General features: G+C 38.6%; 1 protein-coding gene across 5 annotated transcripts in view; it reads left to right on the top strand.

The window, feature by feature from the left end:
• The window catches only part of LOC113051367 (transcription factor 12-like), a 111,333-nt gene that overhangs the window by 34,426 nt on the left and 59,298 nt on the right, over nt 1–17,609 (top strand). For 4 of the 5 annotated variants that reach the window (XM_026215050.1, XM_026215049.1, XM_026215051.1 and 1 more), the window contains exon 5: nt 4,885–4,987. In XM_026215050.1, coding sequence (XP_026070835.1) covers nt 4,885–4,987 — 103 coding nt within the window. Of the gene's footprint in view, nt 1–4,884; nt 4,988–5,101; nt 5,121–17,609 lie in introns of those variants that run through there. The other variant, XM_026215053.1, reaches the window with a different exon arrangement.

Here is a 17,609-nt window from a genome sequence, read left to right on the forward strand (position 1 = left end):
AAGATGGAGACGCATGAGATATCTTTGCTCTAGGTGCATGGAAATTAGTGGTTGTGACATTGCTGGGGATGGGATCAGTAGACAGCTGTTTGCACCTCTTTTCAGTGTGTACACACACACATCAGATGAACACAATGAAACTGTATCTTGTGTGTGTGTTTGAGTACTTGGTTTTCCAAAGGGAAATTACCGTAAGTGTTTGTCATTTCCCAAGCATTTGACCTGTAATATAATCATCATAATTTCCAAGCCAGTGTCTCCAGCTAAAAACTAAACAAAAACATTGCAGCACTTATTTGCGCTAATGGCCATAGATTTGCTCCTAATACCTAGTGATGAATCCATGTTCTAGTGCTGCATGGCATGTTTTAGGACAGAGAATCCTAAGATTTCCTATAAACTTGAGTTTGGCACTAATCAGACAGGATTTCTATTAACATTTAACTTTTTTTTTTAATAACCAAGTGTGTCTGATATTTAATCGTGTACATGTTTCACAAAACATGTTAAAATAAACAACATGTGTGATATTAATTACTAGAGGTCAACCGATACTGGCCGAAACAGATTAATTAACCAATAGTTTTTTAAATGGATACTGAACAAAAACTAAAATTGTGCTTTATTTACAAAAAACAAAAAAAAACAAAAAAAAAACAGTACTGAACCATACTAGTAGTAGTAGTAGTAGTAATAATAATAACAGTAATAATGATAATAACAGTAATAGTAAATGTTGAAATTACTCTAATTATTCTATATTATATTATATTATTACTCTAATAGGGCCCTATGAAAAAAATCAATTTTATTTATTTCCATTATCATTATTTTATTTTATTATCTGGATGTCAAGTCAAGTCTGCTTTATTGTCAATTCTTCCACATGTACATGGCATACATACAGAGAATCGAAATTGCATTACTTTCAGACCGCCAGTGCATGTTCATAGTTCAGTGGTGCCTGGGGCAGAAGAGGGATGGGGGAGCAAGTTCGGTAGGGAGTTCAGCTTCCTGACAGCCTGGTGGATGAAGCTGTCCTTCAGTCTGCTGGTCCTGGCCTGGAGACTCCGCAGTCTCCTCCCTGATGTCAGCAGACTGAAGAAGCTGTGTGATGGGTGGGTGGGATCACCTGCGATGCAGAGGGCTTTGCGAGTGAGACGGGTTCCATAAATGTTCTGGAGGGAGGGGAGAGAGACACCAATGATCTTCTCAGCTGCTCTCACTATGCGTTGCAGAGTCTTTCGGCAGGATACGTTGCAGGCGCGATACCACACAGTGATGCAGCTGGTCAGGATGCTCTCGATGGTGCCTCTGTAGAAGTGTACATGATGGGGGCGAGGCTCTGGCTTTTCTCAGTTTGCGGAGGAAAAAGATGCTGCTTTGTTTTCAGTCCAGGAGAGGTCTTCTGTGATGTGCACACCCAGGAACTTGGTGCTGCTCACTCTCTCTCCACAGTCGCACCATTGATGGTCAGAGGAACATGCTGAGTGTGTGCTCTCCTGAAGTCAACCACAATCTCCTTTGTTTTCTCCACGTTCAGAGAGAGATTGTTGTCACTGCACAATCTGGCCAGGCGGCACTCCTGGCTCCTGTAGTCTCATCTTTGTTGCTAATGAGACCCACCACAGTCATGTCATCTTCAAACTTAATGAAGAGGTTGGAGTTGTGTGACTGTGCGCAGTCGTGGGTCAGCAGAGTGAAGAGGAGGGGGCTCAGCAGACATCCTTGGGGGGCCCCAGTGTTCAATGTGATGGTTCTGGATGTGTTATTGCCGACCTGTACTGCCTGAGGTCTTCCAGTCAGAAAGACCAACAGCCAGTTGCACAGTGAAAGGATGAGCCCCAGCTGGACCAGTTTGTAAATGAGCTGTTGAGGGGTAATTGTGTTGAATGCTGAACTGAATCCATGAACAGCATTCTGACATATGAGTCCTTTTTGTCTAGATGTGTGAGTGCTGAGTGGAGGGTAGTGTCAATGGCATCACTGGTCGACCGGTTGGACCGATATGCAAACTGGAAGGGGTCCAGGGAAGGGGGGGGGGGGAGGACAGACTTGATGTGGTGCATGACTAGCCGTTCAAAGCACTTCTTGAGAATGGGAGTAAGTGCAACAGGACGGTAGTCATTGAAGCAGGATGGAGATGGCTTCTTCGGAACTGGAATGATGGTGGTAGTTTTGAAACATGTGGGAACAACAGCCTGACTAAGTGAGATGTTGAAAATGTCTGTGAAGACATCATATTTAGTTTTTTCCATTTAAAATTTTCTCCACTCCTTTTTAATAGTTACATTTAAAGTTTATTAGTAATAAAGATTAAATATAATTAAATTATAATTAAAATATAATAATTAAAATCATGAAAATTATAAAAAAATTTTTACATCAATTTAATAAAAGTTAAACAAAAATTACGTTTAGGGCCCTATGAAATTTTTCTCACCATATTATTTATTGTTACTAAATTCTGATTGAGGCTATGGCTTTTCTGTATTTCTGTGTTACCTGCACAGAGCATGGGATACTATCGACTAATGTTTCACTTGTTCTCTCACATGGAAACTGTGAACCATTTTAAGCAGGCTCTTTTTCACAAGAGCGACTTTCTCTCTTCTTCTCCCTATCTGCACATGTGTGATTAGTGGACTGTGAACAGACAGGAGCCCTGGCTAGCTGACCTTGGCCCACAGCCAGGCATCACATCCTGGGCAGCCGTGGCTTCAGGGCTCCCATCTGACAGCCAACCAGCATGCACCACCACTGCCGCGCACCCTGCTGTCCCATAGTGCCTTGCTCCCGTCCATCATGCCACTATCACCCATCCCCAACACCTTAAAATTGGACCAGGGCATTCACCTGGGATGCGAAGGAGCATCTGAGAGATGTATTCTTGGAACAGAGCGCCGGTTTGCATGCATAAGCAGCAACATGGCAGTTTTTTAGACCAGACTAAACATTTGCCGCTGACAGCGAGGGCATGAGCAACAAGCAGCGCATTCTGAGATCACAAGGCAGCATGATTGATGATCTAATGGTCTCAGCATCATCTCAGCTTCCCATCCACTGTACTTTTCTGACATTCAAAGAGCAGACTCAAAAGGCCCGGAAGGAAAATATGGATGATAAAGAGTGTTATATTTTATCATAAAATGGAAATTCTGTCATCATTTAATCACCCTTGTGTCGCTTCAAACCCATAAGCATTATTGAACTTCAAGAACCAGTGAGATTTGTTTAAACATGCCACGCAAATGCATAAAAGCTTAAATTAAATCTGTTTATAACATAAGGTGAATATATGGAATAGCATTTTTGCCAATTAATAAAAAAATTTTTATAAAAAAAGGTAATTGAGACTTTTTTTTTTATCTCACAATTGAGTTTTTTTTTTTCTTAGAATTGTGTGACAAATGCAAAATTGCCATATCCCGCAATTGTGACTTTATATCACACAATTCTGGGAAAAAAAAGTCTGAATTGCGAGATGTGAACTCAAATTGCAAAAATAACAAGCCAGAATTGTGAGATTAAAAGTTGCAGTTACCTTGTTTTATTTTTTATTCAGTGGTGGAAGCGTGCTTCCCTGTGAAGAAGACATGTATTAAACCATTCAGTTTTACTTTTAACTTTTACTAGTAACTTTTTAAGGCTTGAAAGTTTAGTCCCCCCCCCGTTTCACTTCAGAGAGAAGTCATTATTAACACAAATGGCAGGAGCACGGTAGGGAACCTCCCCGCATCGATTCTGCCCCACGCGCAACACTCCGTCGATTTTGAAATGACTCGATCGCCATCCCTTTTGGTAAACAGAAAAAAAAGTGGGTAGTGATAGTCTGCGATATATATATATATTTTTTGTTGAAAGTGGAGAAGGAAAAGCCCAGAGTAATGGACAGCCGGCAGCTGTAGACCCCTCAGGAGAGAGTTTTGAGTCATTTGACTGTAGCGCCAGTCGGATTTTCCCCGGCTCCAGGATTAACACAGCCACAAAGTATCTTTTATTGGGGTGACTCTTGAGTTTTAAAGGCCCATACTGTGACCGATATTTAGACCTAAGCCCCCCAAAGCTGATAACGGTCATGAAAGGGCAGACCTCAGCTGTCAAGGAAAAAACCTGACTTATTTATTCCACTTTTTAAGTACAAGCAGGCTTTTGGCATAAAGACATGATCTGTGTCGAGCTCTAGTAAACGCTTCACTTCATCATTTCTGATGTGTCGTACCACCGCTTTGCATGCCCACAAATCCTTACCGGTCTAGCACATTTCCATTTTTATTTTTTAACAAAATACCACATAGAAATGTTATCATGAATGAAGAGTGACAAAAAGTAGGATTGCCACACAAAGCAAAAATGTTTCCTAGCAATGGCATTTACATCCGAGCTAGAAACGTCTAGAAGCATCTCTCAAAAGGTTCGCTAGTTGTGATCTTAGTAAGCAAAACACAGTGGATTCAATTGTTACTCTTGGCTTGGAACACTAAAAAAGAAATGTCGGAAATATTGTTAGATCCCCAGGAATGGGCATGAGCTCAAGAGCAATGGAATCCAACAACCGGTTTTAATGTGACATGAATTTAGTTGATGAATGCAAATCGCTTCTTTTGTTGTTGTTTTATGCCCCATTAACTTTATTACAATTACACAATCACAGCACAAGCGCTATCTTCTCTTCAGGGCTTTGTTTGCCCTTTTAATGAAATTCATCAAAGACTTTGAAGAAAGTGTTTTTTAATGAGGAGAGTGGAGAAATATCGATGGTTTCGGGGGACAGTTGACCAGTCGCGTTCCCCTCTTTTCCCTCAGTAATTAGAAGAGTGTCATCGCACTCAATTAGTAGGTCCAGCTAATAATGTGTTTAATGCTGTGATCTCTTTCCCCCAGGGGTTTGGAGACAGCACTCATTATGCTGATCACTTGAGTGACAGTCGATTAGTGTCCCATGAAGGATTGTCCCCAACACCTTTCATGAGCTCCAGCACAATGGGTGAGTATCCAAGGTGATTCTGACCCTGTCTCTCTTTCACACCCGTCTTTCTGTCATCAATCTGTTTAGCGATGTGTGGACTGATCAGGCTCTTCTCTCTGAAGGCAGTCACCACAGGAAGGGGCAGAGATGGGTGAGGATGTTGTGTATTTGCACACTGATATATTTATGTATTGTAATTGTTATTGTAAAAGATAATAATCAAGTAGATAATTCTATGCAGTACCACTCAGAAGCTTGGGGTCAGAAAGAGTTTTAAATGTTTTATTAATGAAAGCCGCATTTGTTTGATACATTTTTTTTTTTTTTTTTTTTTTACAAAAGACTTAAAATCTTTTACAAATAAATTGTTTTTTTTTTAAATATATTTTGTATAAAAAAATATTTTTTCCTGTGATGATAAAGCTGAGTTTTCCGTCTTCACATAATCCTTCAGAAATCTTTCTAATATGTTGTTTTAAAATTACTTATGTTAGAATAGAAATTTCAAAACAACAGCAACTATTTGAAATAGAAGTATTTTGTAAAATTGTAAGTGTCTTCATTGACTTCATTTCACTTTACTTTTAAACTATTTAGTGCATCCTTGATGAAAAAAAGTTATTTTCAAAACGATTAAGTTTTATTTATTATAAAAGATAATAATGCCTGATTTTTGAGTCAGACATGAAAGTCATGATGACTGGCTCAGTGAGTCAGATTCAGTAACTGCGCTGACAGATTCACCGAAGAATGATTCACACAGTCTTTTTTAATGCATTCATTACTTATTACATTAGCACTGACTAATAAATAATATATGATGTAGTATTAGAAATGCATTATTTATTTTATATATTATTAATTATTAATTATTGTATTATCATATACAGCATAATGCAATAGTATGTACATTTTTCTTTAGCATCTGTCCTGCGGTATGACTGTCTTCAGAAGTTGACCCTCCCCCAGGGTGGAAGTCACACCATCAGTACAGTTTTCCATCACAAAAGACTGTCTGCTAGCTGACAGAAAAGCCACCGGCTTCTTCCAATAGCACACTGCATTATTTTCTACAGGGGAGAGTGAGAAGGGAAGGGAAGGAAGGGAGAGAGAGAGAGAGAGAGAAGGAGGGGTTTCAGGAGGTGGTAGTGAAACAAACAGATGGGCCAAAGATCATTTTACACACACAAACGCCCTCAGCCACGGACTCTCTCAAATCTCACTCCTCTTTCCGAAGACGTGTGTGAAACTCTACTTAACGTGCTCCACTTCCTCTTTTGCTTCCAAAAATGTTTCTAATAATTTTCCACCTGTATCAGTTTGTGAGTTTGTGCTTGTTTGGCCCCTGTTTTTTACTGCGTGTTTGCTGACTCCTCAGAAGCAAAGCACAATACATAATTCAGCGTCAAGATGACGTGCAGTGCAGATTGTGAAAATTGCACACAGTTATTTCTGTATGTTGATGTTGTGGATAATTCTACCATTGTGAAGTGAACATTATATTGCTTCTATTGCTGTATCTATGCCTATTTTCCTTAATGCTGTCTTTCTTAAAGATAGCCCCTTTTTCCATAAAGTAGCATATTTGTAATCAGTATATTATTGTTATTTTAAGCAACAATTTTATTACTTAACAAGCAGGGTGTCATTTGTTTATGAAAGTATTTGTTCTTACTATGTTTCATGACAGTCGAGGTGATCAAGCCTTTAAATTGTACATTTTATTTGTATTTTGTTCAAAATGTGATTAAAATGATAAAAAATGGCATTTTCTGAGAGATTTATCAGAGAAAGTGGCTTGATTAGAGGCACAATAGGCTGGTTATCCCTTGAACGTGATTGATGGATGTTGTTAGATCTGAGGTCTCTCTGTCTGCTGCTATTGTGATGTGTTCACACATGACAGCTTTATAGGCTGCTCTGTGTAGCATCACCCTGGAGACCGGTTGCCATGTAAGGTGGCAAGTTCACAGATGGGTGCTATTGCACATAACCCACCGAAACAAAATATTATCTCTCTACCAATTGATCTGCATTTGTGTGTGTGTGCGTGCGTGTGTGTGTGTGCATGGTGGAGGTTGGGAGGATGTTTGGTTTTCCTCTGTCCTGTTGATGCAGCACTAATTATGCCTATAAGTAGCAAAATATGGAAATGATCTGGAACAATGGTGTGTCAGGGAATTGGACAATCTGATTGCACGGCTAAATTGTCTGCGCTATCTTGCTGGGATTGGACGAGGAAGCCGAGTCTTATCAAATTGAATTTCAGCAATAATATCTGGGATTTACATGGAATTACCCATTCCAGAGCAACCTCATTAAATCATCTCTGAAAGGTTATTACTCACCAATGAATGAGGCAGAGCTCGAATGTGAATATAATACAATTAAGCATTACCATCACACGAATGGCATTTCTGAGGGAAGCCTGGCTTGTGAGTTATTTGTGGGTTTTATGTGACCCATTTTTTTTTATTTTTTAAAAACAGAACCATGGTAATCTAAGTGGATTATCTCGAGACAAATCCCAGTGGTCTCCACTTTCTTGAAGGAAATAGAAATGGTAGTCTGGCTAGATGTTTGTTTACATTTTCAAACTGTTTGTAGCTGATAAAGCCTTCTTGAATCTCACTTTTCAATTCAGACACATACATAAATAATACATAAAATCCAGCCTCATTTAAACTATAATCTTAACAAATATACATCCTTGCTAGTCTGTAATGTTATTATAAGAAATTCCACTGATTTGTTTTCATAAACCATTATCCCGTTAAGCGGTTTAATTGAAATGCTTCATTTAGGAGTCTTAAATATGCCTTTGGGGCCTGGTTCCATGCTCTCTCTAAGTGAAGTATGACATGTTGAGATCAGTTTGGGGTTATGTGGAGTCAGCTATTGTGTATGATAATGAACTTGGTACAGTTTATAGTGCTAGGCAGATGGCTGGTAATGACATAACATTTGAATTAGAGTAACTACTGCTTGTTCTGAATAATGGCGATCCATTTTAAAGGTCACACTCCCTTCTTCTGCTTCATTTGCAATGGATTTGAGCTTATGTAGAGCTACTTGTCAGATGATAATAGCAGAACGTGATCCGTGTCCGCCTTTACTGCACATTACCTTTTGAGCTTTGTCTCTGAATGGATAGATATTTCTCTTTGTTGCATCATCTTCCTATATGGAGCATTTAGACCCCATGGGTAGATGTGAATGAATGTAGCAGTGTGTGTTTCAGCATGTGTCTGTGTGTATGCTTGAAGAAAGCCCATGAGAGTGTCGAGGTCAGAGGTCAGTCGGTCTGTGCCGCACGTGCCGGTGCCCTGTTTCAATCCTCTTACCCAGCATCCTCCTCATCTTTCTGCCTGCACGTGGCATCCACACTGTGACGGCTAAAACTGTCCTGTGCTGTACACAATCCTCCGATGCTGCATCCGATGACATCGAGTAATTTGTAATCACAAACCTTCAGTTCTGCAAAGCATAAACTATTTCTGTTCCATTTTCAGAAGCCTAAACATAATTTGTAGCACAGTTTAACCCTATAATCAACTGAAATAACATTAATCAGTCAGCCCTAGAGCGCATCTCGTGCTTGCTTGTGTGCATGTCTGTTTGTAATGTGAGGCTGGAGTGTGTTCCATACTGGAATATTTAATAAGGCTTAATGCAGCTTTAGATTAAGAAGAAATCTGCATGCACATAGAGAATCCTGCTTCTTCAGCGCAGCCAGTATTTACTGGTCAAACAGATTACCATCACAAAAGACAAATTAGTTTAGTACTTTGTTGACATTCCAGACTCCATGGGTAACAGTTGGCACAGATAGAGCCGGCCGGGTTTTAGACTTGATGAAACGGTCTACAACAAAACACGGTTACATGAGTTTTAAATTGAATGCTCAATGGAAAAAAATAAAATAAATAAACCGCTGCTATCAGGTGAATCTAAGGTGAAGCTTGTTGCTTTCCAGCTCAAGGGAAACTTGATTTGAGTAATGCACATACATGTTTTCAGGAAGCTGTGTTTCCTGGCAAAACGCTCACCTCTGATGGAGTTTAGTGTGGACTTTGGGGTCACGCTCATTTCCAGTGAACTTCTTTCCCGAAAGCACTGTGTTAAATAGTCATCAGCAGGGCCAAACAAAATCTGTGGCTGTGAAACTGCATGGAAATGGGCAGAATTTGTTGCTGTGATTCATACAGTTCTCCTCTTTGCATTCACATTTGGACTAATTTGTTTTTTAATGCTGTCAAAATCAAAATTATAGTGTAAACCATTGATCAAAATAGTGACCGTGATTGTACCGTGTCAGCATATATTTTGTTCACAAAATGTTGATAAGTCACAACAGGTAAACATTTCAGCAGTGTGGATGCACTTCATAATGACCTAAAACTGTAAAAGCATGCTAAAGTGGTAATATGTGAAATTTGTTCAGCTGAAATAGCAAGTGGCAGCTCTACTACTGGTTTATCACCTTAGAACATGGAAGAAGGACCTTTATTTTTTTTTGCTACTTCCCTTTCAATGTGACTTTAAATCTGTTAAGACGAATCTGCTCGTTTTCCCTCCAAATCAGCACAGAAAATGTGGAAAAAGTCATCAGTGACCTTTAGCATTCAATGACTCTTAAAGGGGTCATATGATGCATTGACACACGTCTGTCACTGTGTGGAAATATTTGCGTAATGTCGCCCAAATATTCACGCAAAGAAAGAAGGCATGGTTTCAGTAACCGCAGTTAGTGTTGAAGCAGCCATGTCAGGGAGATGCTGTGTGTATCTAGTCGAAAGCAAAAGCTCTTTATTTGGCCTTCAGAGAGTAGATTTATTTAGGAATCTTTAAGATTACATAAAACAGAACAGCAACGCATTTTATGGACGACCGTTTCGTGAACCTAGGAGAGGAGGTTATTCTGACTTTGCTACAACAATCTGGCGCTTCTGAATCAGCTACTGCAAGTATGTTTTGGTATTAGTTTGCTATTGACTGTTCAAATGCAGATTTTTGTGCATTGTGTATTTGTGTGAGAGAGAGAGAGAGAGACCAGGTCACACAGTGGAGTCTTAACCGTCTGTGGCTTGTGTACTGCAAACACATACAAGCTTCATCTCCCTCTTTTGGTCTTGAACTGATGATAAAACTAAGGACATTATTAACTGTCTGAAAGATGAAGATTATGGAAAGGGGCATTACATTTCCAACGAGTACTTGCAGCATTCAGTCAATCACAATGCACTGGGTCAGTTGGCCAATCAGAGCAGTCTGCGCTTGTCAGAAGGAGGGGCTTTGTAGAAAACGACAAGTTTGAGAGAGGCGGGGCATAGAGGACCTACAGTAATGTACAGCATTTAAAAAAGAATGTGTTTTTTGAACATTAAACAATGTCAACATATTCTGTTACACCGAACACAGAAAAAAAGCTCTTTAAAAAAGCATCATATGACCCCTTTAATAAAGATCTGATTTAACCTCAGGATGAGTCAAACATCCTTCTGCTACTCTTAGTTTTAGTTTCTTTTTTACTGATTTATTTTTTCATAAAACCTCCTGGTTTTATTTTCAAGATGACATGTATTGAATTTTTGACTTCACACACTCTCTGAAGAGATGAGAGAGAAGATGATGTCTGATGAAGTCACTGTAGTTACCATCTCATTGTGGAATTCTGGATCTCTGCTTTGAGTCACACTGATGGCTGAGCATCAAAGAGAGACAAAAGATATTACGAGGACATTTCTGGGCTTCCTTGTATCTGAGAAATTCTCTCTTTTTACTGTTCTGTTCTTCCGCAAGCCACTCATAAAAGATTTCAGCTGGTTTAGATTAGTCCGTTTGATTTAATAACCATAAGCGAGTCTGTGTGTGTGTGTGTGTGTGTGTGTGTGTTTGAGCATGTGACCATGTATTCGTCACTCGCCAGCATTTCAATCCATGTGCCTGTCTATATTTTTAACAATGCTGACTGGCTTGTGGATGCACTCACGTTCCTGTGGCCTACCGCACATCCTCTCTGTTCTATTAAATATAATCTGCTTATTATTAGCAGCATGAACACACGCACATTCACACACACACACACCCCCGTTCACTACTGAAATGATTCGTAAGACTTGGATTTCTTCTGCTGGGTTCAGGCCTTCTGTACACATCTATATTAAGCTGTGTTATTCAGAGCTGATCTCAGAAGACACTTCTAGTGATTGCACACGTGTGATATCGCCTGCTACATAAAATCTAATGTAACCCAGGAGCTTGTGTTCCTGGCCTGGGACATTAAAAGGTTCACCAGCGCTCCCCCGGGTCAAGTCTCTATCCCCGTCTCTTCCCCCGAGAAGAAGACACCTCTCACCCTTGTCGCACCTAAACACTCCTTTCCCAGGAGCGTTGTATAAAGAGGGCAGTAGATATTGTTCATGTGTTGCTGTTGTTCTGGCCCTCAGAAAGCAAACATCTCACATTCTCAGCTTCACCAGTGATAGATATCACACAACAATAACTCTGACCTTTAAATAACTTGATGCTTGATTCCGATATTTTTAGCAAATAGCAAATATTGTGTAAAATAAATGGTTTAATTTCCGTAATTAAATTTGGTGATCATGCATTGTTTTATTTTAGTATTACTTAACCAATATATTATATTACATTACATATTACAATTTACACAGCCAGATTTTGTTTAAGGGTTAGTGAGATTTTATTGATCACTGAGGCGGCATTTATTTGATTCAAATTACAATAAAATCTAATATTTTGAAATATTATTACAGTTTAAAAAAGCTGTTTACTGTTTGAATACATTTTGAAATGTTATTTATTCCTGTGATGACTTAGCTGATTGTTCAGCAACCATCACTCCAGTCTTCAGTCACATGATACTTCAGAAATGACATTACTAATCATTTTAAATGTAATCTTTGGCTAATATCAAAATGACATTATGTACATTATGATTTTGTGATGCCTACATTCACTAGTAGTGTTTACAATCAGTTTATTTTAGTTTCTTAGTATTTTATTTGTTTAGTAAATTCAAGTTCGCCCCTGTTTGATACATTTTTGAATGAGGGCCAGAGAATCAGTAATTTCAGCACAGTCTCAAACTTTTAAAAGTTTGTGAGTCTAAAACTACAATATAACTCTTAGCAAGGCCATATCCTTCAGCAGGAAATGGAAATATATATTCTGTTCATATCACTCTATATACTGCAGTTTTGGCTGCATGCTTGGAGTAGCGCACTGTTTTTGAGTGTCACAGGTGGTTTGCAGTCATTTAATCTTGGTGCGCTTACGCCCTGTGTAAAATAATTGCAGAACGACACACTCATTTCTGAAATTTGCATCCCAACTTTCTGCCTGCAGTGCTTGTGGTGTTAGCGTGGAGCTCCCATGCATGCCGTGCCACTAAATGAATTCTCCATGCACAAGAGAACTGTTCTCATCTGTTTCTCATCTCCTTTGATGAAACCTAATGGCTTTCCAGGAAATGAAATTATGCAGTCATTTAGTGACAATGCAAAGAGTGCACAGCGTTTTGTAGCCAGTTGTGTTTTTTTGTCTTCTTTTTTCTTTGTGCACAAGAGGAGCAGCACAGAGATGCCAAGATGCATCTCGCTATCCTTTTGTTCAGCTGAGGGAAAGAAAAGAGTGCTCTGTTAATTTGTACATATATCAAGCTGCATATAATTGATTTATTTGCTTTTTAATTATTCCTTTATGTTGAGCATGAAGCTATACGCTGTGCTCTGGTTCCCTGGTGTGTAGCGGTAGAGGCAGGTGTATGTGTGGGGTCTCTGAGGGCCGCTCCTCTGGCTGGCACGCTCTGATTGTAACCAGGTGCTGCTCAGGTGCACGATCCCGCAGAGCAGCTTCACAACACAGCAGGGCCACAGGTGCATAAGAGAACTCTCTCTCTCTCTCTCTCTCCCTCTCTCTCCCTCTCCCTCTCTCTCACTACCTCCTCCCTGTATATACAGTACTTCCATTTGATCTTTCCTCTCTCTGCTCACTAATGCACCCTATTAAACATGTCTGTCTTCCCCCTAAACCTCCAATTATGCATAATGAAATGAATGAACCTCCTTTTTGTTTACATACACTTCCATTCAAAAGTTTTGAGTCAGTAATATATATGTTTATCGATAGATTGTTAGAATATCTGAATCTGTGCAGTTCTTTGTCATAAATAGCCTACAGTTTACAAAAGGTCACGAGGGAGCAATCGGTTTCTCATCTACTGTAAAGTTTCCTCCAGTGAAAATCTAACTTAGCCCTTAACATATATGAATGCATACTTTAATTACACTTATTTAAATATACTTCATTTAATTTAATTATACATACTTTATACATACATGACTGTCTGTTTGTCAGAATGCTTGTGCATTCAACAATCTCACTAGATTATTATTAAAATGAATAGCAAAATGAATGTTTGGAAATGTAAACTGATATTTCCTACCGACATACTACAGCAAAAGATATAAATAACTGGCTTAAAACCCTTTTTTGGGGTGCCTAAGTGTGCCAAAGACTGTACTTTACAAACAACATTGTTGCTACTTTATAAAGAATAAGCATACAGTAATTCACAGGACTGATTAAAGACCGTGACAGACAGCACTCATCTTAACTAAATATCAGAGTGATTGACAGAGATACAGTAGAAACATTATGTGTGCTTTTGTATTACATAATGACCCAGATTGTGAAATACATTTATTAGCCTTAGAGAAAGGGAAGCACAACCTGGGAAATGAGAGCATCCAAGGTGAAAGCTATGGATTTATTTTAAATCTTTTTAATGTTCTTTAATGTTATCCTTTTTAGGCTTTTTTATTTATTTATTTTTATAGAAGTATCGATTTAGGCACCGTTTTAGCACCGGTACCATTTTAAAAGTATTGAAATGGCACCAGTATTGAATAAAACCCAATCGATACCCAACCCTATTACCAAGACTGTATTTATTTGGTTAAAAAAAAAAATCCAGAAAGTATAAAAAAAAATCTAAACATATAAACAGTAATATTATGAAACATATCATTAAAACACTGTTTTCTGTTTTAATATATTTAAGCTGAATTTTCAGCAGCCATTACACCAGACTTTGCTGGAGCTGATGAATAAGAGAACAGCATTTATTTGAAATAATCTGTTGTAACATAATAAAAGTCTTTACTGTCACTTTTGATGAATTGTATGCATCCTTGCTAAACTGTATTTCATTAAAAGAATTAAGTCCTTAAATTTTAGAAACATTTCAAGACACCACCTCTAAGCACATGCTATTATCAGTTCTTCAAAAAACCTGGACATGACATCTTAAAATACATTGAAAAAGCAGCATTATGTGGCGCAGTGGTCAAATGTGGTTTGTCTAGTTTGTTTAATGCTAAAACACCTGTTTTAAGTGGCTCTAACTAGACTGTTCACACGGTGGTCTAAATAGTTGACCTATATAAATACAGCTGCTGCTAATGATTATTTTGATAATTGATCTATTAATTTGTCCATGGAAAATCATTTCTTTGATGCTGTAAAGTGTGATTTGTAATAGTTTTATGTGATTAATCTGTAATCACATTCATTGTTGATTATCATCAGTTAGTTATTGCAAACCTGTATAAGCATGCACTAGAAAGATGTCTTTGAGTCACAGCGCCAACTCACTGTTTTCAGCATCTCACAACATGAGTGCTGATTTTAAATTGCTGTGTCAAGTTACCGTTTTTTAAAAGCACTGGACTGTCACTGCGCTGCATCTGGCTGTTTTTGAATGCAACAGGATGTCCTGTGTGACCCGCCCTTGTGAATTAGTCAAGGTTGTGAATAGTTTAACAAGGCACTGTTCATGACATTTGAGCAGCCTCAACTTTAGCCGCTCACACACAGGAGTGTTTAAGATGCTGGAAGCGATGTGCGCTGACACAGGCTCAGAGCGAACATCTGTAGGGGTGTGGGAGTCTGGTGGCACTAGTGTGAAGTGTAGTGGATGTAGCTGGTCATTATGCAGTGCTCCAGGGTGCGCTTATCTGTTACTGCGCTCAACCAAGCATGAAGAGCCCAAGTCGGTCTGAAAGGCCACAAATCCCTCTCCTTCGCTGCTTCCTCCGACAACGCCCCTCCTCCCTTCCCTACATCTACGCATCTATCCAGCCACCCGTCATTCGCCCTTGCCTTGGCTTCCCCAGGCCCGGGCCTCTGTGTGGAGGGGGTCAGGCGAGCGGGCGGGCAGCTGTAGAGATCAGCTGGGACCTGGTGCGCTCGTGTCTGCAGGGCTGTTCTCAGAGGGCCAGGAGAGCTCAGAGACAACAAAAAATATTAATGCCAAGCTGAAAGCTTAAGCCAGAAACATTTGCAACGCAAGTGCGGGGATGCAAATGCTCAGCCAGCACATTGCAAGCATACGGTCGCATTGTATGAGTGTTACTGTGGTGGTACCTGTCCAGTTAAAGCCTATGTATTATTATTAAGGTAGCTTGCTATAAGCATGTCACCAGTTTAACTACCAGCTTAACTTCCACGGTAATAAAAAAAACCTGGAAATATCAGGACGTATTACAATTGTGATTTCCAGGCCTGGAAAATTCATTGAAATTTACAAGATCCCTATAAACATGGTCATTTCTTTCATTAAAATTGATTTTTAATGGGTTTTTTTAATGAGTTATATTGATATGTGTCAATATAGAATATATATATATATATATATATATATATATATATATATATATATATATATATATTAGGGCTGTCAAAAATTGCGCGTTAACGACGTTAATTAGTTGTTTGTCGTTAATTACGTCAAATTTTTTAACGCATTTCACGCATGCGCAGTGTGACAAATTATTTAGGTCAGGAAAGTCTCGTCGATCTCTGAATTCTCAAGATAGTAAAAAACAGCGGCGAGCGCTGCGACGAAAACACAAAAGAAGCTTAAGGTTTTACCTCCAGTTACTCTCAAATACATTCATGCCAAGCTCGATAAACAGAGACGACTTTGGTAGTTGATACGCTGGAGCTTCTTCCTGTTATAGCGTCCTGTGTTTCACACTGCGCATGCGCAGAACGCCTACATGCAATGCAGCGAAAATTACAGCTGTTTGGAAAAGCATTTGCATTTTTACTTGGTTTTACTGGCACTTGAAGCCTTCAGAACGTGAAAATACCGATCCTAAAGTATTGTGGCAGAGCAAATGAACACCTCCTAAAAACAAGAGTGCCCAGAGTGCAGAGGGCGCATGTTTGTGTTTCTAAGTTCATTCTTTCGAGTTTCTCTATGCATTATTTCATAGATATGTGGCTATATATAAAAACTGGTTCACCTAAAACTCTTACACTATCTGTAGTTAAATTGCATGGTTTGATATAGTGCTCAGGTAAATTTGATTAAGTAAATGTTAAACTTTTGAAATTCAGAAAAAAAAAGAACCACATTGATGAATCAATACATGAAAATTATGTATCTGTGTCCTGTTATTTATCTTTTGGTACGCATTTCAGAAAAAAAAAATGGTTAGGATTCAGGTGTAATTGAAAATAGCGATTAATCATGATTAATCCACTGAAAGTTCTGATTAATTTGATTAAAAATTTTAATCATTTGACAGCCCTAATATATATAATATTTGTTTGTATAAATATAATTATAGGTTTTCTGTGACTTGTACACTACTGTTCAAGTTTGGGGTCTGTAAGAATTGAAAAAATAAAGTTATTTTGCGAGGAGGATGCTTTAAATTGATCAAAAGTGACACTTTTACTGTTGTTATAAATAATTATATTTGGAATAAATGTGGTTCTGTTTGTCTTTCTATTCGAAGTATCCTGGGAAGTAAATTCAGTTTCCTCAAAAATCATAGCTGTTTTCAGCTTTGCTATGAGAATGATTTCTGAAGCATCATGACGGAAGCACTGAAGACTGGAGTAATGACTGCTGAAAATTTAGCTTTGCTGTCACAGTTATATATGACATTTTAAAACATATAAAAATATAAAGCAGTTATTTTAAATTGCAATAGTATTTCACAATATTATTACTTTTTTGGGATCAAATCATAGCAGGCAGAGACCTGTGCTCAAAAACATTAAGCCGAGCCCAGACTTTTGAAAGGTATAGTATATGTTCTATTTCTTAAGTACTTAAATATCGCCCTTCTTCAATTTTTAAAAGCCATTATCTACTGAGCACAACGATGTTGAATGGAAAAGTCATGGAAATTCATTAGTCAAATTGTGTGGGATCCCTGTTATTTTAAGTAACAAGATTTTCCTTTTTAATGCAACACACACCACATGTAGCTGGAATTGTGTGAGTCAACACTCTTGTGTAGTATATGTTTCAGGCCTTAGAATAGTTTGGATTCTTTTATCTCTGATATCTTGCACCTAATAGTTCAACTCATGATGGCGTCCAAAAATATGCCTGAAATCTCAATGATGCTGAATGACACATGAAATACATGACGCCTACATTCTGCATCCATGTGCAGCGCAGTTGGATTTACTCAGTAACACGAGCAGCATGTGGCATTTTGGGCTTTGATGACTGTATCATTAGCTGGCATTATTAAATCCAATCCCATTACATGCATACCAAAGCCTGAACAAAACAACACCCAAATCTGCT

Source organism: Carassius auratus, chromosome 32, assembly GCF_003368295.1.
Source record: "Carassius auratus strain Wakin chromosome 32, ASM336829v1, whole genome shotgun sequence".
NCBI lineage: Eukaryota > Metazoa > Chordata > Actinopteri > Cypriniformes > Cyprinidae > Carassius > Carassius auratus.